This window comes from Cucumis melo, chromosome 8, assembly GCF_025177605.1.
Source record: "Cucumis melo cultivar AY chromosome 8, USDA_Cmelo_AY_1.0, whole genome shotgun sequence".
In the NCBI taxonomy this organism is placed as follows: domain Eukaryota; kingdom Viridiplantae; phylum Streptophyta; class Magnoliopsida; order Cucurbitales; family Cucurbitaceae; genus Cucumis; species Cucumis melo.
The window spans coordinates 15835768-15860302 of record NC_066864.1 but is presented as its reverse complement, the minus strand read 5'-3'; the positions used below and the strand labels follow the sequence as shown (position 1 = coordinate 15860302).

General features: G+C 35.7%; 1 protein-coding gene across 1 annotated transcript in view; it reads right to left on the bottom strand.

Moving 5' to 3' along the window:
* Nucleotides 1–5858: 5858 nt before the first annotated feature.
* LOC127150666 (uncharacterized) overlaps nucleotides 5859–24535 on the bottom strand; it is a 38158-nt gene continuing 19481 nt past the window's right edge. The window contains exons 2-3 of the mRNA XM_051089166.1: nucleotides 10115–10392; nucleotides 5859–5911 (exon numbers count right to left, since the gene is read on the bottom strand). Coding sequence (XP_050945123.1) covers nucleotides 5859–5911; nucleotides 10115–10392 — 331 coding nt within the window. The remainder of the gene's footprint in view (nucleotides 5912–10114; nucleotides 10393–24535) is intronic.

Below are 24535 nucleotides of genomic sequence, written 5' to 3'. Positions count from 1 at the left end.
ATTGTTTTATCAGAAAATAAAAGTTCCAACATACATCTAGACAACATTAGAGACATCATTGTTAATTCGATTTCTCAAAGGATCCATCCAATGTGCAGTGCCCCTTGTGAAGTCGATGGCAACTAGACACCAATGGTTTCTATATTAACAGGTAAGTATGAGTTAAACTTAGAATGAAGGTCACATAGTTCATTAGGTGCATTAGCTAAAAAAAGTTTTGCACATATCCCAAATTATATGAAAACATCAAAACCTGACGATGGTTGGTCCTAAGAAATCTAGCATTCAGGACCTGTGCTCGATCTTCTTTACTTATACCAACTGAAACAGAGCCAGCGTCTGCAAACTTGTAGGATCCCAATGTTCCTTTCTCTTCCATCACTTTGTAGAGGTGACTACAAATATGACCAACATAATGGACTTTAGTGCGTGGTACATGTTACTATACTATGTAATTAATGTGCAAAAGAGGTAACTTACAACATGAATCCACCAATGCATTGGGTTTATATAGGCTACATTTGACAAAATTCTTGGAGTGCCTTGAGGAATATGCAACATTTTCGTTGATACCCAACAACTTTAGCAGGTATGTGAATTTGAATCTTCGACCCAATATAATCAAGTTCCCATAGCAATAATCGTAGTGTAACTGGTGCTCTCTTTATATTCAGTGTCAACGACGGTAATCGCGGATCAGCTTGGTACATGCTTTTCATCTGCCACAAACATAAATGTCATCCATATGAAATATATTTAAATCAAATCCATCTGTTAAAAACACATTACCTTCTCGTCTAGAGGAATGACCAAATGACGAGGCCATAACAACTGTGAACCGACTTCTTGGGAAAGCTTAGTCATACCTTCCCTTGTTGGAATAGGGAAGAAGAAATTAATAATGGCAACCATGTCCACTGATACCTTCACATTGTCACCGTCCATGTCGTAGTTGAAAATAATTCCAGCACCCACGACATTAACCTTGGTCCCAATCGCAAGTCGACAAGAAGTTCCATCCTACAATATACAGTGTAAGAAAATATAAACATATTATTATATTGCGTCTGAGAAATTGGGAACTATGGGAATCAAATTCATACTGACCTTCACTTTTGTCAAAGTCCCAATTGATGCACAAACATCTTTATTCACGTCATCAACCTTCGCCGCACATAAGTGTTAATTGATCAGATATTTAATAATTAGAAAATAACGTTTGAGTAAAAAAAATAAAAGTAGATGTCTTTTACCTTATCTTGTTTTTCTATTGTCAAGTCCTTTATTTCAACTTCTTCTAGAACTTGTCTATTTTCTTCTTCTGTGTCGTGGTCATTTGCATCATCTGATGTGTCAATGCTTTTAGAAGCCATTTGACTCTTGATCTTGCTCTCGTCAGCGATTTCTCCCTTTGTGGCCACTTCAGAAACCCTCTTATGGTTCATTAATTTTGCTTCAAGTTCTAAGATACGAGCAGCCATTCTCGCTCGCTCTTCAGCATAATCTTATTCTTTACTGACCTTCTTTCGTTTCTCTCTTGCAGTATGGAAGTATTTACTCGGTGTGACGTATTAACCGATCCCTCAAATCCTTCCTGATGGATCTTTCCTCCGATTGCTTGCGATAGTATGTCACAAGTTATGTTGCCCGTTGAATGAGTCGCACGTTTTAAAACAAGTAGGTTGTGCTATCATGGAAAGGTTATAATATTTTTAGTAAGTACAACAAAAAACACCCTTATAAGAGGAAAGTACTTACGATTTTATTGGCCACCTCCTTTGCGTCTGTGTCCGGAATCTCTCCATCTTTAGTTGTTCGTGCTTTCTTCCATACTAAAGCACGATCAATTAACCCACCACTAGATGTGCTTGCTTTCTAAAAATGGAAAGAACATTATGATTATTTATAACGCATTGCATGTTGCATTATTCGTACTCCATACTCGTACTCCATTCTTTGTATCGACCTAGTCACATCTGAACAGTGTAACCCTAAAAGTGTTGTAAATGACTTTCCAGATTTCTTGAATCACACCACAGAAGGACATGTAAGCAATTATTGGGTTTTTGTCTTTGACACTAGCCACATGCATTGTTGATGCAACGAACATAATCCCACTGTTTTGAACCGTTCTGGTGTCATCACGGGGCTTTGTGTTGTAGCAAATTCCATTGATTTTATATCCCTCATATGTCATCACAACGGGATGTAGGCCATGTGCAATCCATCTGATCGTCGTGCTTACGACTTGACCTTCCTGGATTTCACGCATGACCTATTATGGCGACCATAATTAGTCATGATTGTTCATACTTTATATTATGTGTCAGTAACATGAAAGTACATGTGTGTTTGGATTGGTTTTTGAAGTGTTTAATTTTTAAAATAATTCATTTTAAGATAAATTGAGGTGTTTGACATTCATTTGAAATAATTTTTGGAAAAATGAGATTATGAAATAAATCATTTTAGAGAAAACACATGCAACCAAATTTTAGAATAAATTTTTATTTTATGTTTAATGAGAAATCCCTTCCAAATATCTATTTTTCTTCCTTTACTTTTCTATTCTTTTTTACTATCTATTTTTTACTCCGTCGTTCTTTTTGTTTTTTTTTCTATTCTTAAATACTTTCAATATTGTTTTTCAATGTATATGAACACACATTTAAATATAGAGATTAGCAAATGTTTCTCTCAGTCAGATCTATTTCGACTTAACATCTGTGAAGGAAATCATGAGGACGTCAATGAAGAACATGATCGTTCAGTTTGTGAAATAAAGATGAATGAAGAACGTGATCGAATTGCACATCTTTTTGTCTAATTAATATTATATTGTCTCTAAAAAAATTATTTATCTTATTTATATTTTGTTGATGGAAATCAATTTTTTTTATGATTATATATTTACATTTCAAGATATTTGTGCTTTTAAAATTGAATTTAAAAAAAAAATTAATACAAAAAATGAAATTAATGTTTAGTTTCAAGTAACTAAAAAATTAATAATTTCAAGATAACGTACAATTAATTTTAAAATATACTTATGAAAAAAAGATTCAAAATGTATGTACTTTTTTATGAAATTTGTTCATAAATATAAACTAAAGCAAACACAATTTTGTATATAAACATTTATAAAGAGGTCAAACCAAACATGCGAGTATTTAGATTTTAAACTCATTTTACAAAAAATATTTTTTCAAAAATGTATTATTTAAAAAATATTTTTTTCATAGGCAATCCAAACGGACCCTACATCTAAACAACATACCTCATCTTGTATCCAGTTAGGGAATGATTGATTGTGCTCATCTCGCAACCGTTTCTCATTTCTCGTCCTTCGTGGGTTAGAAGATTTCAAGATTTCTATATGTAGTTTATGTAAGGCCAGTCGACATCAAAGTAGTGAGTACCATTTATTTAAAAGAATGTATATAAGAGAAAAATGTCATGTCAAAGGTAATGAATCATACTCTCTGTATGGCTGAACTTCTTCAATGTTTTCTAGTATATGTAGATGGGCTTGTTTTAGTAGAAATTGACTAGGTGTAACAGATGATCCAACAGATAGCGGTCTTTCAATCCAACCTTCCTCTTGAGATTTAAATGAACCTAGTCCAATGGGGTCAAGCCCAGATAGAAACTCAGAACAAAATTCAACAGCTTCCTCACATATGTGTGCTTCTGCGATCGACCCTTTCGGGCGATTTCTATTACGGACATAACTTTTCAGCACTTTCATATATCTTTTGAATGGGTACATCCACCGTAGGTATATGGGTCCACAAATGTAACAACCCAACTCCTTATACTGAGCCGAAGTTATTACTAAAGGTAAAACACATGATTTAAGCCATAAAGTTTAGTTAAAACGAATCAAACTTCAGAATTTTATTTATGGAAATCAAATGAGGATAATATGGAAAATGTAAAAAATGTTAAAATCCTACTCGGGCCCTATCTACTTTTAAAGAAATGAAATAGTAAATAAGGAAGAAAATAAAACTCAAGTACAAAATGTCTAAAACGGGGTAAGCAGAAGCAGAAATCTCAATGGCTCGCCACGGTCACTTCTGGTCGCTCGCCAGCTTGCCTTTGCCCCTACCTCGGCCTCTACCTGAAAAACATGACATGGAGAGAGTGAGTATAAAATACTCAGTAAGGGACCCACTACTAGTCCCACTAGGTGCCTGTTAGCTTCCTATTAGAGTCCTGTAAATGGTACCCAATCTTTGGCACGTTCCCGAACACGTGCCACATGCGCTCCCATAGGAACGAAAATCTGGTCTTCGGTGTCCATGGGGAGCACCTAGGACATACTGGTCTGTAGTGAACCCGGGGGTGACACTAAGACAATCGGGATGCAAGGACCCCGTCGAGCCACTCAAATCATATCTATATCCATACTAGACTGGCATCCCGTCGGACTACACAGTCCTAAATAGGTGGTGATCCCGAAAGACACCTATGCAGGTACGACTCTAATAGGCTAAGCTAACAAGTACCCTAACCATAACATACATGCACATAGCATCATCATGTAATCAGACCAGTCTAATTGCTATTTCACAAACCATCACAATATCTAACATACAATTACAACAAGTCACATCATCACAATATCATACCATCATGTAACCACATCATCAATCACATCATGCTCTCATTAATTACATGTGTTATGCAGTCTAGTCTTTATCATGCATAACTGGAGGTGTAAGCGGTCTCATGGTTCTAATCACAGAACTAGTAGTAGAAATCTCTTACCTGGAGATTTGCTCAACGAGTCCTAACAGTAACAACACGCTTTCCCAAGCGACGCAAGTCCTAAAGGGTCAAAAGTTCACAATTTAGTAATTTATCCTCAAGGGAAAATTTGGTCCAAGACTTACTGGAGGTGACTTACCCACGATCGAGGTTGCAATGCTTGCCCTCGCTGCAGAAATCCAACGCTCCAAGTCAATTGGTCCACGATGTTCCTTAAAAGGAATAATTTAATTTAGTCCAAATTAAATTATTTAGGTTGAAGTTCAAGTCTCATCTCGGTATGCAAGGAAACCCATTGACTTACCAAAAACTTACCACTGACACTTGGGGAAAAACCAAAAATTAGGTGGCTAAAAAGGCTTGGCGGCTCGGCTGGAAAAACAGGGTCTGACTCGGCTTGGGTGCAGGCGCGGCTCGGCTCGGTGCAGAAGCTGTGCGCGTGCGGCAGAAGGGAGGCGCGGCTCGGCTTGTGGGTGCACGCGACGCGGCTCGACTACGCGGAGGGGCTGCACAGGTCGGATTCCGGGTCGAAGGCGCGTGTCTCTTGTTCGGGTCGGAAACGTAGGACGACTGCAGCTGGCGACGCGGCTCAGGTTGCGAAGGGGGCGCGCGGGCGGCGAACGGGCAGACGCGGCAAAGTGAGGCAACTGCGGGTCGGCTCCGACGGATCGGACGCGGCAAAGTGACGCAGCTGCCATGACTCCTATAACATATCAATACATCAGACATGCTATAGATAGTTAACTCAAATACTTAGATGCATGATACTAAACTTCTACCCAGATTCTATTCTTGATTGGACTTGATAAACATGCTGATCTTATATATAAAATACTTTACATGCAACATAACATAGCAGAATCTAGATAACGCATGGATATACATGAAGTGCAACCCTGAAATAACTCTCTTTTGGATAATAAACCTGATAGAGACATCATAACCAAAAACATATCCCACTAGGGTTTATACAACCACAACTCTTTTAGCTTACACAACTGTAAATTATCTAAGTCTTACAAAGACATACACAATATAACAAAATAGACTCAATGTACAACTCCACCCACGTACTAGCAATCGATCTAGAAGCTTTTAGCAGACTCAGTAAGCCTACCAGGCACAGGGATCTCGATCTCTACATGGAAAGTGGGAAATCATGTTGAAAGGGTGAGCTATAAAGCTCAGTGAGTGACTAAATTTAAAATTGTAAATTGGAAAATTAAAGCACATGATAAACCTTAAACATATAAATCTATTTAATCAAAGGATTAACTAGAAATGTGTAATAATAACAGTTTTCTCAAATACTCAACAAGTACGTCATTCAAATCTAGCAAGGCATATCAAGTATATTAAATATTTTAACTAACATGACAAATCTACGTTGTGTACGACATGTCCAGTACAACCAACATTTACTAGCTCTACGATGTTGTGGGATCCGTCCAACATTGCCATTATGTTTTTCATAGTTGGATCCACCCAACACTTACGACAGCACCGTTATCACGAACTACACTCAACGTCAACAACAGAATCTAACCTGTGTACACACGATACCATACAACCCGAGCTCAACATCTTAGTCATGTAGTTAATATAAATCTCAAAAAGTCATATGAAAACATTTAAACATGCATGCTTCTCTTATCTTTCATAAAATCAAGCTTACTCAGCTTGTTCCTGGGAAACAAAAAATCTATAAACAATACATGCTCAAAATGATATTGTTTCAACCATTTTTAGAAAGTCAAATAGCGTTCTCATATATGAATTTCATTATAAAACCTAAGTTTGAAACTTATGCTAGAAACCATTAATATAAATTATGTATTATTCATAAACTCAAAATCAAGCATAGAAAACATGTAATCATAAATAATAGTTTAGAAATTACTTTCGAAATATGTTTTGTCACTCACAACCTTGGGCTAGTTTCCTAGTTTTAACTCGATCTATTTCTTCTTAGCGTGTCAAACAAACCAAAATCGAGTATTAGAACTTTATATGGACGTGTCTTTTATACTAAACTTAAGATGACGCACAAAAGATAACACTTAGTAATTATAAACTTTAGAAATAAAAGAACATTTCACACTTTTCACAGAATTTTCCAGATTCAACAATATAACTTCAAATGCTCATAACTTACTGAATACTTGACACAAATTAATGTACTCTATATAAAAATCTTTGTTTTGGAACTTATACACTCTTGAAGGAATCAAAACAAGATTCCCAACGGATTAGTACAAAATTCTCTCGAAACACAGGTAATCACAGTTCACGTCTTCTGCTAACCTCTCATTTGCTTCTAAAAATAAACCTACTTCTTGTCATTTTTGGCTTACGAGTTCTTCATGAATGTTATAGGAAATTTTATACACACAATTTCTTCGAACTCAATCTGTACGATTAAAAAACTCAATCTTCGAACTCAATTTTACTCAATCTGGGATACTCAAAATCCAGAGACTTCACGAATTTGCCTAAAAATCATTGACCTAGTTTTCTTTTAAAAAATCATTAACTCAATATCAACATTTTCTCAAGCTTCATTTACGAAAATTATTATAAAAGGAGTATAATTTTAAACAAAATAAACCTCAACTTTTAATTCCTTTTGTGCAGCTTAAAACAACTTAAAGACCAAAGATGTGTAGATTACCCTAAGCTTCAGCCATGGCTACCTCTTTTTCAAGCTTTCTGTATCTTCTTGAACCTCAAAGTCACAACCATTTCCTTCTTCTTCTTCCGCACGTTCGCTCTTGAGTTTCGTAACTTTGGTGGAAAACGGTGAAGAAATGGCTTCGGCGGTGGAGAAGTCTTTTAGAAAAAGAAAATGCACCGAAAACTTCTTTCTCTTCTTGTTCTATTCCTCTTTCTTAATTCTCTTTTAAAAACAAATATATATGAAAATATATAATATATTTATTTCCACTTTCTTTTTTCTTTCTTCTTTTTCTTTTTATTAATAAAAAAATTCAAAATTAATGAAACAACTTCAACTTAATGCTTTTCCATTTTTCAAAAAGAATTAAATAACAACAACATAAATTCAACTTCCTACAATATATATTAATAACAAATAATCCAAGGAAATTCTTGGGTTTACAGAAAAGACAGAGAGCTTTAGTTAAGGCAATCCTAGGCCAACCTTGAGAAATCTTGGGCGAGATGAAAAAGAGAGAGAAAATTCTGGTGCTATGGTAGGAAAAGATAGTAAGGTTTAAAGTTCTCTCGAGTCATCTTAGGGATGTGGCAGACCAAGATGAAAAACAGAAGGATTTTAGATATGGATCTCTTACCATCTCGGCACTGTGTTTGGTAGGGACAGGAAGTAGAAAAGGAAATTATTAGGGTTCTTGGGTTTGAGTTCGGGCATGTCTGATTGAGAAGAGTAAAGATCTCGAGCCAATCTCGATCAAGATCACTTAAAAATGCGTGACGGAAAAATCTTCGAAAAATATCTATCGCGCAAGGTTAGCGTTTTTCAGAAGCATGTGGGCATTTTAAGTACAAAAGACCCTCATTTCTTTCATTTTTCACAATTTTCACTCCAAGAGCAAAGTAGAGAGAAGAAGTCGAAAGAAGTTGAGTTACCTTTGCAAGAGAGAAGTTCGACGTCAAGTTTCAATTGGATGTGCAGTCGAGAGACATTCGAGAAGGCAAGGGTGTTAGCGTGTTTGAACTAAAGAGAAAGAGTAGAGCTTGAGGTTAGTTCTAAGTAAGTCAAAGTTTCTTCTTTCTTGTTTAAGAAACTTGAGAGAAAGTTTGCTAAGTAAATCTAATCCCATAACGAAGGAAAAACTTAGTTGGAGGTTGCATTAGGTAGGGATTTACTCCCAATGATCCACACCTCATATAACAAGAACAAGTAATTTTTTCTTCAAGATTGAAACCTTATTTTTGTTTGTGTCCTTTTTAAACGTAGAGATAAAGAAAAAATATATTAAGGAAAATTTTCTATGTTTTTCTTGCCACTTTTTTCTTATTATTCTATAAAAAAATAACCTTTTAACCTTTTTCTTCTCTCTAGAAAAATAGAGAGAAGAAAAAGATATAAGGAAAAAGTTTTTATATTATTATTATTATTATTATTATTATTACTACATTTATTATTAATATTAATATTATTATTTTATTTTATAAAAAAAATTCTTTTCATTAGGGCGGCAATCCACCACCCTTTTGTCCTTTTTTTAATTATATTAATTTTCTTATTTAGTTTCTTTTAGGGAAATTTTCATAAATATAACAAACTACTAAAATATTTACGGCTCATGTAACAAAACCCATAAAGTTAGCCATTTTTTAAATATTCCAGGTTTACCCTTCCATATTTCTTTTTCTCTCTATGATTTTTTTATCGTCTTTCTTCCTTTACTCTTCTTTTTTTTTTCCCGTTGCGATTTCTTTTCATATTTCTTTTTTTCTCTTTTTTTTACGTTGTTTAGATTTGGGTAACCAAATCTAATTTCTTTCTATCGTCTTTCTTCTTTTTCTCTTTTTTTTTCACTACATGCATCGTCTTTCTTGTTTTCCGTTCTCTTTTTTTACGTTGTTTAGATTAGGGTAACCAAATCTAAAAGATCGTATATAAAGAATCTTAAGAAAAATTGTTTAGCCAAATCTAGAGGATCGTGTACCAAAATTTGAAAAAAAAATCGTAATCGTTTAGATTTGACTATCCAAATCTAAGCAAACAAATCTAAATAATCGTTTACTTACTACTACTACTACTACTACTACTACTACTACTACTACTACTACTACTACTACTGCTACCACTGCTGCCTGCTACCTGCTACCGCTGCTGCTGCTACCTGTTACCGCTGCCGCTGCTGCTGCTACCGCTGCCGGTGCTGCTGCTACCGCTGCCGCTGCTGCTGCTACCGCTGCCGCTGCTGCTGCTACCGGCTACCGCTGCTGCTGCCACCACCACTACTACGACCACCACTACTACGACCACCACCACTACGACCACTACCACTACCACTACCACTACCACTACCACTACAACCACTACTACCACTACGACTACTACCACTACCACTACCACTACCACTACCACTACCACTACCACTACCACTACCACTACCACTACGACCACTACTACTACTACCACTACCACTACCACTACCACTACCACTACCACTACCACTACCACTACCACTACCACTACCACTACCACTACGACCACTACGACTACTACTACCACTACGACTACTACGACCACTACGACTACTACTACGACCACTACGACTACTACTACGACGACTACCACTACGACTACTACTACCACTACGACTACTACTACCACTACGACTACTACTACCACTACGACTACTACTACCACTACGACTACCACCACGACTACCACCACCACCACGACTACCACCACCACCACGACTACGACCACCACCACGACTACGACCACTTCCACGACTACGACCACTACCACGACTACGACCACGACCACGACCACGACCACGACCACGACCACGACGACGACCACGACCACGACGACCACGACGACCACTACGACCACGACGACCACCACCACGACTACCACCACCACGACTACCACCACCACCACGACTACCACCACCACGACTACCACCACCACCACGACCACCACCACCACGACGACCACCACCACCACCACGACCACCACCACCACCACGACCACCACCACCACCACGACCACCACCACCACCACGACCACCACCACCACCACCACGACCACCACCACCACCACCACGACCACGACCACCACCACGACCACGACCACGACCACGACCACTACCACGACCACTACCACTACCACTACCACTACCACTACCACTACCACTACCACTACCACTACCACTACCACTACCACTACCACTACCACTACCACTACCACTACCACTACCACTACCACTACCACTACCACTACCACTACCACTACCACTACTACTACCACTACCACTACTACTACCACTACCACTACTACTACCACCACTACTACTACTACCACCACTACTACTACTACCACCACTACTACTACTACTACCACTACTACTACTACTACTACTACTACTACTACCACTACTACTACTACCACTAAAATCTTTCTTAAAATTTTCTTTTTAAACCCTTTACAATTTTTTATTTGCTTTTAAATTATTTTTTTAGAACTCAAAATTAAATATATATTTCATAAGATTTTCTAATCAACTTTTTTTAATAACCCACATTGATTTCGCTAAGAAAATCCTACGATGGAATCTAGAAATTTCTGGGAGTCAATTATTTCTAGATTCTCGAGGTGAGGGATCAATATCTTTGGGAGTCTAAGATTTGATCTCAAGAAAAAAAGAATTTAATCAAAGATTTTAAACAAATCTTTATTCAAAGACTAGCCTATGATACAATTTGAGAAATTGTAATAACTTATTCTCTTAAGGTGAGAAATTTTTCAGTCTAATTAATGGAATATATTCCATTTATTTTATGGGATCATTGCTTCAAATATTGGAGTGGTGAGCAATGAAATAATGCATAAAACATCTCTTTTAAATGAATTTTATTCAAAACATTAAATTTGGCCACCGTTTTCTAAACGGGTGTAACGGGGTGCTAACACCTTTTCTGTACACAAATGACTCTCGAACTCAACTCTAGTTTTTTTCGTTGACCATTTTTTTATTTTATTTAAAATTATTCTTTATTTCAGTGTCCAATCACACCGTAAAATTTTTTTGGTGGCAACTCATTTTTTTTGTTTTTTAAAATTAATCCTTTTTAAGGACTTCGACTGCTCTGCATCGTCTTGGGTACATGGCGAGAGGGTTTACACATACCCTATTCTATTCACCTAAGTGCTTCGCGAGAAAAACTTGTGCTTCCTAACTTGAAAAGAATTTCTAACAAACTAAACTTCAAAATATTTACAAGTATGAAAACGATTACAAGTATAATATAAAAAAATACAAAATTGAGGATACACATGCTAGATAAGATAATGGAAATTCAAGTGTATCATTGCGTTGAGGTTCTCTAGCAAGGAAGGTTGTGCCTCATATCTCCCTAGCTTGTAGTCTTCTCTTAAACTTTGTGGATCATTTGAAACATAGCTCTCTGCGTCTTGATTACTAATCGCAATAGCCTCTGCTTACAATCGTTCATTACAATGCTCAAAAGATCTTTCATGGTCCTTAATTGCGTAGTCAGTAAAGATATAGATCTCACTAAACTCTCTGAGTGGACACTTTCTTTGACACTTTACTCTGGGTTCTCAATTTTCAATGGATTATGAATTTAAGGTCTTAGGGTTTTGAGGATCTCAACAACCTTGTTAAATTAAATTTAATTTATTCTTACTTTACTGTTGAATCACTCACTGTCTGAAAGATATGCTCAACCTTGAGGCTGGTGTGAGTAAACACAGATTACTTTGGTACCTTAAACCTCTTCACGCATTCTTCGGCTGAACGTATGATTCACCAAAATTAAGAATTTTGTCCAAAAATCAAAGTAAAATCTTATTCCTAAGTCCAAATAATCAGTTCCCTAGTAACGACACTAAAAACTTGCTTTTATTATTTTAGTTCGTACTTACTGTGGTAAACTATATTTCATTCTTCATAATGTGTCATTGATTCAAGATCGTTGCATGAAAAATGCTTCCAATGTATCTATTCATCACATTAAAGCTAAGTCCTTGTTGTGTACAAGTTTTTATATTGCTTGCCCAAGTATAAGCCAAACAGTAGGTCTATCCGGATGATCCAGAGTCGAACACAAGAAATAGATATCAAAGGTTAGATCTAGGATTTACTTATCAATTAGGCGGTATAAAAGAATAATGAATAATGCATAAATAAATGTAATTGTGTTAAGAAAGGGTGAAAGAATGTCTATGTATCACTAAGCGATTAGGTCATGAACGTCTTGATGCTATATAACTTACATAACTAGTCTATGATTACGGTGGGCTCCTCTGAGAGTCTTTAAACGCCACACTTGTCATTCTGACAGGGTACAAATGACTTAACCCTGTTAGGCGAGATCTATCTATAGGAATTCACTTATAAAACGTATAGAGCTTCGCGATTAAGGACATCAACCTCTTGGCGCCTATGGTCCACACTTGTCCTCCTTTCGGGTACAAATAATGGAAGTTATCTCGCAAAGGTGGAGTTTGTTTCCATACTCTGCCTTGCGCGTGTTAACCAAATCCTTACTATTTGCCCTCTCGGGTAGTCGGCGATATCCATTGGCCAAGTGATCAAAATAGCTCAACCAACGCAATTAGAGTTATAAGTAAAGCAACTTATCAAGAACTTATCATGAGACTAAACTACGAATAACATATTGATAGATGAATAGTAAAGAGATGAATAGATTGAAAGGATATAAACATAGAATATATATTTAAAAAAATATAGGCATTTGGCCAATGTACAATATGAACAATACATAATACAAAGAATAAAAAAATGAAAAAAAAAAGAGTGGAAAATGTTCACAAGTTAGAGGGAAATGGAAAATGGGAAATGGGCTTCCTTTCCTTCGAACTCTAAGCTCTGACTCACAGCTTGGTCGAAAAAGAAGAAGGAATCTCTTTATAGACGTCAAAAAGGCTAATTTTTTCCACTCTTCTTTAGGTTTTGGCCCATTCAGGCACTTGGCCGGATATAAGCATATGACTTTTCACACAACCGACTCTATTTTGTTAATAGTGATGGGGTCCTTTATATAAGCAACTTTCAATGGAAAACTTCTATTCCTTTGCTCATTTCAGCATCGAAAGCCGCCATTGTCAAGTCACATCATCTCCAACTACCATTCTTGTCTTCTAGTGAACCGTCCTCGCGTAATGATGAAGCTTCTCACCTAGCATTTGTTTTTGCCAAATGGGCTTTTCTTGCATAGCTATTTAATGATATCCTCTGCAATTAATCTCTTATTTTTCTTTTAGTCGTACATTAAGACACTGAAACATGGTAAAACAAGCATAGATGCATATGTAAAGTGTATTTCTAAATACTTATGCTTTTTCAACATAATTAAGGCATTTTGATATACTTCTTCTATATTTTGGCCTCATTATTCAATAAAAGAGGCTACAATATCTTGTATTTATACAAGTTATCATATACAAAAAATCTTTAAGTATGATATATCTATCAAGCAATTTCAGATTTCCCATTGCTTCAGATAAGACCTCTTTTGTTCCAAAGTTTGAGTATGATCTCGCCTTCTACAAGCTTTTCTAGAACTAGTTTTCTAAAATAAGAAGTAAATATGATTAGTGTCTCTTGAATCTAGTATTCAGGTTGAAATATCATATTCTAGTAAGTATATTTTAATAGCTAGTAAATCATATTTGCCTTGTGCTTCCTTCTCATCTTTCTTCTCACCAAGGTACTTTGGACAATTTTTAAACCAATGCCCGTCCTAGTTGCAATGGTAACATTTACCTTTACCAACTTTCTTTCATTTACTATTCTTGGGAGTCTTACCCTTTCCCTTCTTCTTCATTTATGAAGGCCCAACTTTAGTTTTAGAGGACAATCTTCCAATAAACTCTTTCTCTATTGTAGCAACATTTGGTTCCACTTCATTCATTTTACTCATGGTAAAGTCTTGGAATTGCTGGAGCTCATTTAGAACAGTGGTCAAGGTGAACTCTATTTTATTCAGAGAAGTGTTCATCTGAAGTGGTACAAAATTCTTCGAAAGAGATTGTAATATAAAGCTCGCCTAATTTGCCTAATCGATGGGACTTTAGCGATATTAAAGTGCATGATCATGTCCATAACATGTTTTCTAACAGAGGTCCCTTTCTTCGTTCACTTGATGTAAATGTGCTTCATTGCTTTATGTCTGAGGGACCATGAAGGCTTACCAAACATCTCCCTCCATAATCTCTTTAGTCGTTGCTAAGCATTCATGTTTATTTTCCAAAACATCATACATGTTGACAAGAATATACACATAGGCTTTTTCATTTGCCTTAACCCATCGATCATATGCTTCTTGAACATTTTAGTTAGCATTGGAGGCAAGGGCTTGAGGACGTTCCTCCATTAAGACAAACCTTAAGTCATCTACGTATTGTATTCAGGTTTGATTTCCAAGTGGCATAATTGTTTCATTAAGTTTTACGGAGGCTAAGAGTTGTATTATTAAGCTATTTTATGCTGATAAATAAAACATATTCTATTTAGTGAAAAACTATAATCTTTTAAGAACCAATTAATTTAGCAAATATTACTAATGTACCCATCAATATTATGTTTTGCAACGATATTTTAAAGGTTTAGAATAACCTCCACCGAAGGGTAGTCGATTATTCCTCCTTTGATCCAAGAGAATCTTGACAGATGCTAACTCTCATATTCCTATAGTACTTAGCTACTTCGGTCGGGAATATATTAACAACTTAGTAATTCTTGTAAGTGTAACCCTACATTTTTGGATCTCAGAGATAAGAATCATTATGCTCTTGAAAGTGGAAAGTCAATATGAAAACTTATCAAAGAGACCCTATCCATATATGGAGTTCCCGGTGTTTTAAATCCTATAATACAACCCTTCGAAGGGAATGTCGCTCCAGGAAAAACAAGCAGGCACATTATAGGAATCTCACGGTACAACCTAATAGAAGAGACCGTGGGATTTGTTGTCACATATCCCTTACACAATTACTATGAACTACTTCCCTAATTCACCTTGATCTTGATCCATGCAAACACTTTCCATAGGGAGTCCGCTCGTATGCCTAACCCAAAACCCTACATGGACCTCACAATGTGAACTCTTAGGGATGTTAGAGCCAAAAGTACATTACTTTTTTCTAGGTGAAGTGTTCTATGATAGTCTTAAAGGATACTTAGAAAAATAGGATCATATTTAGGCTAATTTAAACAAATCTTAAATCTAGGTAAAACATTCGAGCATAACCATTATATTGGATTTTGACCCATGATGTCTTGGTGATAAACTAGTTTTATTACCTCACATCTCTCACGCATGCTCATAAAACTAGGTTAACTAGGCTCAAGAAATGATTACGATCTCCAGGTAGCAAGTGTTCCATAAACCATCAACTTAAAACCTTTGACCTTAGTCATGTTATCTGACTTGTTGACAAGATTAAATCAGGTGAGCATCTTGTAACCACTTTTACAAGATATCAACCTAATCAGATGAAATTTTTGGTTGATATGTTTTAACCTGGGTGAGCATGCAACTTATCTTTGTTATAGATTTTAAAAGTGTACTTGATTTTATAGCACTTATAAAACTGTAGACTAACCTATAACATACATTTCACATTATATAACCATTATATAAAAAAATTAATTAATATAGGCTTTAATTTATTTAAATTTTAATTAAATCATAGTTAATTAAATTAAATAAATAAGATAATAAATAAATAAATAAATAAATAATTTTATTAAATCATATTTAATCAAAATTGGTTTCATTAATTAAACAATTAACTAATCATATTAATAAATTACCATATTAATTAATTAACATGTACACTATACATTATAACCATTATAACATACTTTCAATGCATCAATATGTTAACCTAAAGTGGGATTTTAAATGTATATGTCATATTTATGTACATACAATTTAAACTTAATTACAACATAAATCACATGCATATATAATTAATTAAACACCTTAAAATAGACTTGTTTTGGCTCCTAAATTAAGCTAAGTACTAAATTATTGCATTAATAATTTGGTGTAGTACAAAAATGCTCTTGAATCACTTGAACCAACCGAAAAACCATCAAATCTGTACTAACCAGCCAAAAACCACCTTGAACTGGCCCAAGACCCAACAATTGAACTTGAACTGGCCCAAACCATCATTTAATAACTTGAGGCGGCAAAGCAGATGTAGTGGGCCGAGCCAGAATGGGTCACAAGGAGTGGGCGAGCATCAGACGTAAGGGTCGCGAACAGGTTTCCGACTTAGTTTTGGTCGGGCTCTTGTGGGCTGAACCAGAAGCGCTAATCAAGATCGAATTAAGTGTGTTGGGTTGTTCGAAGCATGGACGGAAGGGAAAGTGGGCCAAACGGGTGAGGTGTTGGCTGAAGCGCACAAAGATGGGTTGCGAGGCGGATCCGATCGGGTTTCTGGGTCAGAATTGGGTTTGGAAGTCTAATTCGGGTTTGTCCAAATTTTTTCTCCAAAAAATTCATAATTTCTCTCTCTCGATGGAATTACAACTTAATTCCGACCCTAATGACTCTAATAAAATTACAGACCCTTAATCAAATTAATTAGGCCACAAATTTAAGGCCAATCACAAAAATTAATACAAAAAACCTAATTTATGGCGAAAATTGTAAATTATCCATTTTAGTTTAGTTATACATTTTATCAAATAAATTTAAAGACCCACCATATGTAATTGAGTAAAATTATCATGCTCTAATACCACATGAAGGAAACCGAGACATGCATAGTGAAATAACAGGTTTAATTTTACTCTAATAGTAACTAAATAATTAACGTGCTTTAACTACCCTAATTAAAACAAAATTAGGGTTAAAGGAAAAGTTACCATTGAATCCTTCTAATCCTTGTAATCTCCTCATAAACTCGAAACTGGGACTACCACTAGAGTTGACCCACTATTCTTCATACTTAAAACCAGGTTGTGGGACATATGAAATGAAGGAAATTGAGAGAAAGATGGAAATTGAGGTGAGATCTAGGTTGGAGATTTGGGAGAGAAAAAAAATTTGGTATAATTTTTGTAAAATCAAAATTACCAAAATTTTAAAAGTTTTTCAATATTTGAAATTTAAATAACCTAATTATATGCAAAATTGCATGTTGTAATTTTAGTGGCCAAATCTCAACACCTAACATTTCACTAACCATTAGTGGAACTTAGTGGGCTACGTGTTTACATCTCATGTAGTCATCGATCTCACTAAGTGTTAGTGAGATTATCCAATATAATGTTGTATTTTTTCACTAACTTTAGTTTGAAGGTAATATAGTCATTTTACCATTTAAGTTAAAGTTTCAAGTCAAAAGTCAATATTTAAATTTGTTTCCATTTTATTCATCTTGACTAATTTTGACCTCCCGAGCATGAATCCGCATTCACTTTTTTGAAATTCAAATCCATTTGAATATAAAATCGGTTAAAGTTTGACTTGAAAAAGTCAAAAGTGAACATTTTGGCTTTTTACAACTTTGACCATTTCCATCAATTCCGAGCTTCCGAATATGAATCTTTATTTATATTTTTAATAAGTAAATCACATTTAAACATAAACCTCTATTTGAAACTTATAACCAACGATTATATCACATATATTTGCTAGTTTCCCTCTCTTTACCTAATTCGAAGAATTCAAATTATTTCAACATACTGTTATAAGTTAATTCCATATGAACTAGCAGGGGAATCTAATAGACCTATAGATCATGGGCTCCAACGATCCAAGATTAACTGGCTAAACCCTTTTAGATCAAGCTAATAAACCTTCGTTAACTAACGGGGTAATTCCACTAACGTCTCGTAGTTGCACTTGTCGTACTATAGATATATTTGTGTCCATCTGATTTTACCATGATTAATAAGTTAATCCTTCAAATGTTGTTCATAATATTAGTTGTGTCAAAATAACGTTTTATCTATGAGACTACATCTTGCTTCTTAAGTCCCATTGACCCACTATTGAACAATTAGTTTTAGGTCTAACCTATAAACCGAATCCCTCTAGGGCCAATAAGAGAGTGAGGTCCCTTATTCAAGACTTGGATTCAATCCTTAATGGAACAACCTATCTAGTAATTCTAAAGCGGGTAGAAGTGATTTCCATCTTTCACCCTATGTCCCTAGCCATCCACCCGATCTTACACTTGTAATGTGAGGCTTATCAGGCTAGTGCTATTGAGTTGCCCTTACCCTTGTAGATCTAAGGATAATTTCGTTTGAACAGACGTTTATAGTTAACTCATAATTAAGATTAAGTTACTTATGCCATCAATAATTAAAATAGTCGATTTTATATAGTCAATGGTATTATAACTTAAAAGTGACTATTTCATGGTTCCATTCTTATATAAACTCTTTACATAGGATGCCTTCACTTCCATGTCTCTACATGAACGATTTAGGATTACATCATTTGTACTAACTACAAAGTGAGTCGCATTCATTGTGTTCCAAGAATAAGGTGCCTAAACTTATTCATACACTATAGATCATTTGGGCTCTATACTTGAACTTGATCCATATTATATCTATAAGTAAAGTTCAAGTCTGCACTAGATAGCCTCGAGAACTTACTTTATTGGATTCAAGATTATAGTATTTTATTTCCACTAATAAGTTCTCAATAACGAATTTATTAGATAAAATATAATTTTAACTACAAACTACGAGTTTTGACATAAATTCCAACATAATTATTGTCTAGTACATAATTCATAATGTATTTGAGTACAACCTTTATAAATATCTGATTAAAGATAACTTTTGATTGCATCAGAATAGATTAATTCTTATGTTTGACATTATGATAATCTCAAGTCTAAGAATAAAAAAAACAAGCAATTATTTGAGATTATTTATGACACATGTCAATGTAATAATCTCGAAAAGGGCTAGTTCGATTCTTATTCTCTAATAATAAAATATGATTATAATTTATGTCTCTAGATATATAATCATCCTATGATTATCAATTATAACTCATACTAATCTTAATGTATCATTGTTCCAACAATAATAATCAATTAGGGACATTTAGAATATAATAATAAATTCATGGATATTATTATACAATAACAAGCAATTGAATAATAATGAGGATAATAACTTTTCTTAAATAATTAATAAATCAATTATCCATAAAATTAATATAGAGCATAATAAAAACCAACATACACGACATGTTGACAAAAATGGCCGCCCCAAAATGATAGAAACCTCCCGATCAACTTTGTAGACCAGAATGACGAAGTTTGGGGGAAATAAAAACTTGTGTACCTTAACCAGCACATCTTCAATCTTGCCATCAGGCCACGAAATGGATCTATTAGGAAATTGGAGAGCCATTTATGTAAGTTAAACTTCCCTTATCTCTAATTTCTTGAAGATAGAGGGAGGCATCAAATTGATACTTGCTCCTAAGTTCATAGTATGCGACTAAGATTCATGTTGTTTATTGAGCACGGTAAAGTGAAGCTTATAGAGTCTGTTATCCTCTTTGGTACCCCATTCTTGAATTCCTTGGTTGTTGTCTACATTAGAGGTACGACCTCATAACCATTCATCCTTCGTTTCTTCGCTGGAATGTCTTTCAAGAACTTAACATATGAAGGCATGTGCTCTAATGCATAAACAAATGAGATGTTGATGTGAATCTACTTCAAGACGGCCAAAAATCTCTAAAACTATTTTTTGTTTCCTTTCTTCTTAAGGTGATTAGAAAATGGAGGAGGATGTAGGATATGATTGAAGCTTGCCACTTAGTTAGACGCCTCGCCACATTCTTCATATTACCTCATGCTCTCCACTTCTTTGTTTTTCTATACATCATTATTCTACAAGGAAGAAGCATTATTAGTTAAAGAGATAATGAAAGGATCATATACATTACTTGGAGTGCCATTCTTGGCGTTAGGAATAGAAATGAAGCTTCTACATTTAGGGTCTGGGTCGCGGATGGTAAAATTCATTCAGCTTTGAAGTGTCACAACTTAACACTTCTTTTTTTGGATCCCCTCGCCTGATTTCGCATTTCAGTATTGCTTGGGAGGAATCCATATGGTCTTCTAGAGAAATCTATGGCTAGCCACCCTAGCGTAACTCTAGATTTTTTATGGATGTGGCTTGGCATTGCAGAATGGAATTATTCCCCTACATGTATTCGCGAAGAAGAGTTTCAATAGATGAGGAAAAGGATGGATTAATGGTGGTGGTTTATTGTTGATGAGGTGCTGATTGGTGTTGTTTATACTAGTGGTGTCTTTGGTAATAGCTAGATACTTCACCCGATGATCATCTTGACCACCCTATCGTCCTTGGTAATGTTGACTATGTCCTTCCCACCTAAAGTTGGGGTGATTCCTCCAATAAGAGTCGTGCTTCATTTACGTGACAGTTTTAGTGTTAAGCATGCATTAGTTTTGTGAGGACGACCACATCCACACATCCCATCTCATCCACTTACTTAATGCCTATAATGAGCTACCTACAATGTTAACTTATGACAACCTCATAGACTGCAACAAATTGTTCATTGCAATAACTTTTCCTTGCAATGCCACCATTGTATTTTTATCCATTCGTTCTTTAAACTTTTATCTTTCTGCTTGACGTAAACCAAAACCATTATCGGTGCATTCTTTGCTATTGCTGGCTATAGAGTCCAGCTTTGTCTTGATCTGGTTGTAAGAACTCTTCAACGTCCCTCCAACAAACATAACATCAATAGTTTAATGGTGGAGTCGTACTTCATGTACATGATAGTCTAAGTGTTGAGTGGGCATGCATTAGTGTTGTAAGGACCGTCGCATCCCACACAATCAATTTCATCCACTTGCTTTACCGCCAGAAAAGAACTACTCATGGCGTTGACATACGATAACGCCATAGATTGCAACAGATTATTCATCGTGGTCATTTGTCCTTGAAGTGCCACTACAATGCTTTTATCTAAACCTTCTTTATTTTTTCTATTTGGCGAGAGTCAAAACAAATATCATCCCATTATTGACTGTTGCGGGCGATAGAGTCCAACACAACTTTATTCTGGTTGTAGGAGCTTCTCAACATTCCTCCTTTGAACAAAGTATCAGTTGATTGCTAAGTATCTTTACTTAGCCAAAAATAGAACCCATCCATCAACACACATTCGAGAATGTCATGATGGGGGCAAGCCTTCACAAACTTTTGAATCTGTTCCATGCGTCATGTAGATTCTCTCTATCCTTTTACTTGAAGAGCATCATGTCCTACCTTCGTTTAGCATGTTTTACGGATGGGAAGAACTTTTCCATAAATTTTTCAATTAAGTCTTCCCAAGTAAATACTTGCTTGCATTCCAGGGAGTTGGCTCATCTCTTTGCCTCATCCCTTATTGTAAATGGAAAGAGGGTGAATCACATTTCATCCCTTGATATGTCAGACATATGGAATGATATGCAGATAGAGTAAAATCTACGTATGTGATCATGTGAGTATTTGCCTGGGTGATCGCCAAACTATCCAGTGTTCTAAATCATTTACAGGATCACGGGTTTGATTTCAGACCGAGTATTTTTGCCAAACTCAAGGTAGGCAATCCCAAGGTTGTAGTTATAGAGACTTGGTGAAGTGTAAGACCATATTGGTCTATCCAGATCGTGGACCAAATAAGTTGGATTAGCATCTTGAACAGCATGATTGACAGGGATACCTTAGTTATTTCGGTTGTTCATCATGTTAGCTCGTTGTCTCCTTTGTTTTTTTCTTCTATTCCTCTAAAAGGTTTGTTCAATTTTAGGGTCAATTCCAAATTCTGGTTGTTGATCTACAAAAATTACTTTGAAGATATGTCAAGATAAGCTCTAATAGAGCGACTTAGTTTGACCTTTCAAGAGGAAATTTCTTTGTAGTTGATATTTGTTTGGCATACGTGTGAACTTGTGAGTGTTGGTGCAAAAAGTTGAACTAAATTCTAAAGTTGTCTTGTAGAAAGCAATATACACTATGTCGAGGACTGAAAATGGATGAGCTCGATCATGAACCACTGAGCCCACTATGGATACAAGAGCTCACCCAGTAAACCAGAATGTTAGAAGAGAAAGGGAAGAGGGGTGGCTTGGAAGAGATGCACATATGTTAAGTAGATCAACGAGCAGTTTTGTTTTGATAGATTGAAAGCATTAGGAGCCATAACCTTTTAGGGAACAATGAATCTAACTGTTATGAAGAAGTTGTTGAACTTAGTAGCAAAGCGTTGAGAAGTAATAGGTTGTCATGAAGAGAGGAAAGTTAAGTTGGTTACGTTCTTGCTAGGAGGAAGCACTGAAGATTGGTGGACTTTGTATGTGGCGATAACAGAAGGAGTAGAATTTGTTACTTGGAGATATTTTTGAAGAGAATTCCAAGAGAAATTTTATCCTCATTTGTTTCTTGATGAAAAGAGAAGAGAATTTCTACGATTGGTACAAGGCAATGAGATTGTTGCGGAATATGGGAAGAAGTTTATGGAGTTAGCAAGGTATGCAATAACCTTCATAATGAATGAAGAGGATAAGTGTATGCATTTTGAAGAAGGCCTAAGAATATCAATTCGAGCTTTAGTGATGGCATGTGCAGGCTCGTTAGATTTTTCTAAGTTGGTTGAGGCAGCCATACGCATTGAGTAATGTTTGGTTGAGGAAGATGAAGAGAAAATGGTAGAAGGAGAAGAGTCAAGTCCATTGTTGGATAGAGGACAAGAAAAGGAAGACAACAAAGAAGCAGAGAAGTGGACTATGTTTTGCTTTAGGCAAGGATCGCATTGGTTTGGCGATAATAGACCAAGGTGTTCGGAGTGTGGAAGTAAGCACATGAGAGTCTATAGATGCGAGATCATTTGTTTTAAGTGTAGGTAAGCTGGACATTACCAAGATGAATATCCAGAAAGAATTGAATTTATAGAAAAAGGTTCCATGGTAAGCAAAGGAAAGGAATTGGCATGGTAGAATTTCAAGGACGAAATTTCGAAAAGGAGGGAGTAGTTGTGAGACCCATAGCTGAGAAAGGGAGTCCTATTAAAGAAGAAAGGCTCTGAAGAGTAGGATGATCCTTTTAAAATGAAAAGATTGATAATTCTAAAAATATAATTCGAAGGAAATGAAATCACGTCGAGAAAAGGAGAAAGAATTAAGTTGGTGTGGTGAATGAGTCTTATCACGAGAAGAGTTAGGTGATTAGAGCAAAGTACACGAGGAGAAGTTAGAAGAGAGGTAAGTGGTTATAGCCTATCGCAAGGAAAAAAAGACGGGAAAGAGGAGTTTAGCTTCTCAAGAAGATAAAGTCAAGAAGAGTTTGGTTTGTCGAAGGATAAGGTTTTGCATCTCAAGGGAATGTTAAATCGAGAGTTGACCATTGGCTTACGTATCGGGTTTGGTTTGGCTGCATAGTACGACAAACTGGTAGAATGACAGGTGTAAAGTTATAACTGTTAACTTGTAGGTAAAGAGAGTAACTAATCTAGAGGATTGGTATAAATAGGGGTAAAAACCTAAAGGAAAGTGCTGTCATTTTGGAAGTTTTGTTAAAAGAATGCAAAGGGTAGAGTTGTTGTTAAGGGAGTTCTAGGCGATGAGGTGCATTCGGGAAAGAAAATGATCGAAAGCTTGCATGAGCGACGTTCTTAACTCTACACTCTTGTGTGAGTGACTTTCTTAAAATATACGCACTTGCATGAGTAGCTTTCTTAAATACTCTCCTACGAGGGTAATTTGAAAGCTAATGTTTTGTAAATGTTTTCTCAGATTGATCCCTTTTGAGTTTGACTTATGCATAACGTGTTCTGTGTCTCTGTGTTATTGTTGTTATTCTCGATGTTGTTTGAAAAGAGAAAATGATTGTTTTCTATTTGTTGATTGTGATGAATGCATACAAACCATTAACCTTATTCTTATCAAGTAAGCAGTGTTTATGTGGTGTGCGTATAATGTGAATGGCGATGGCCGATGCAACAAGAAAATGAATAAATTATGAAACTTTCAAGATGT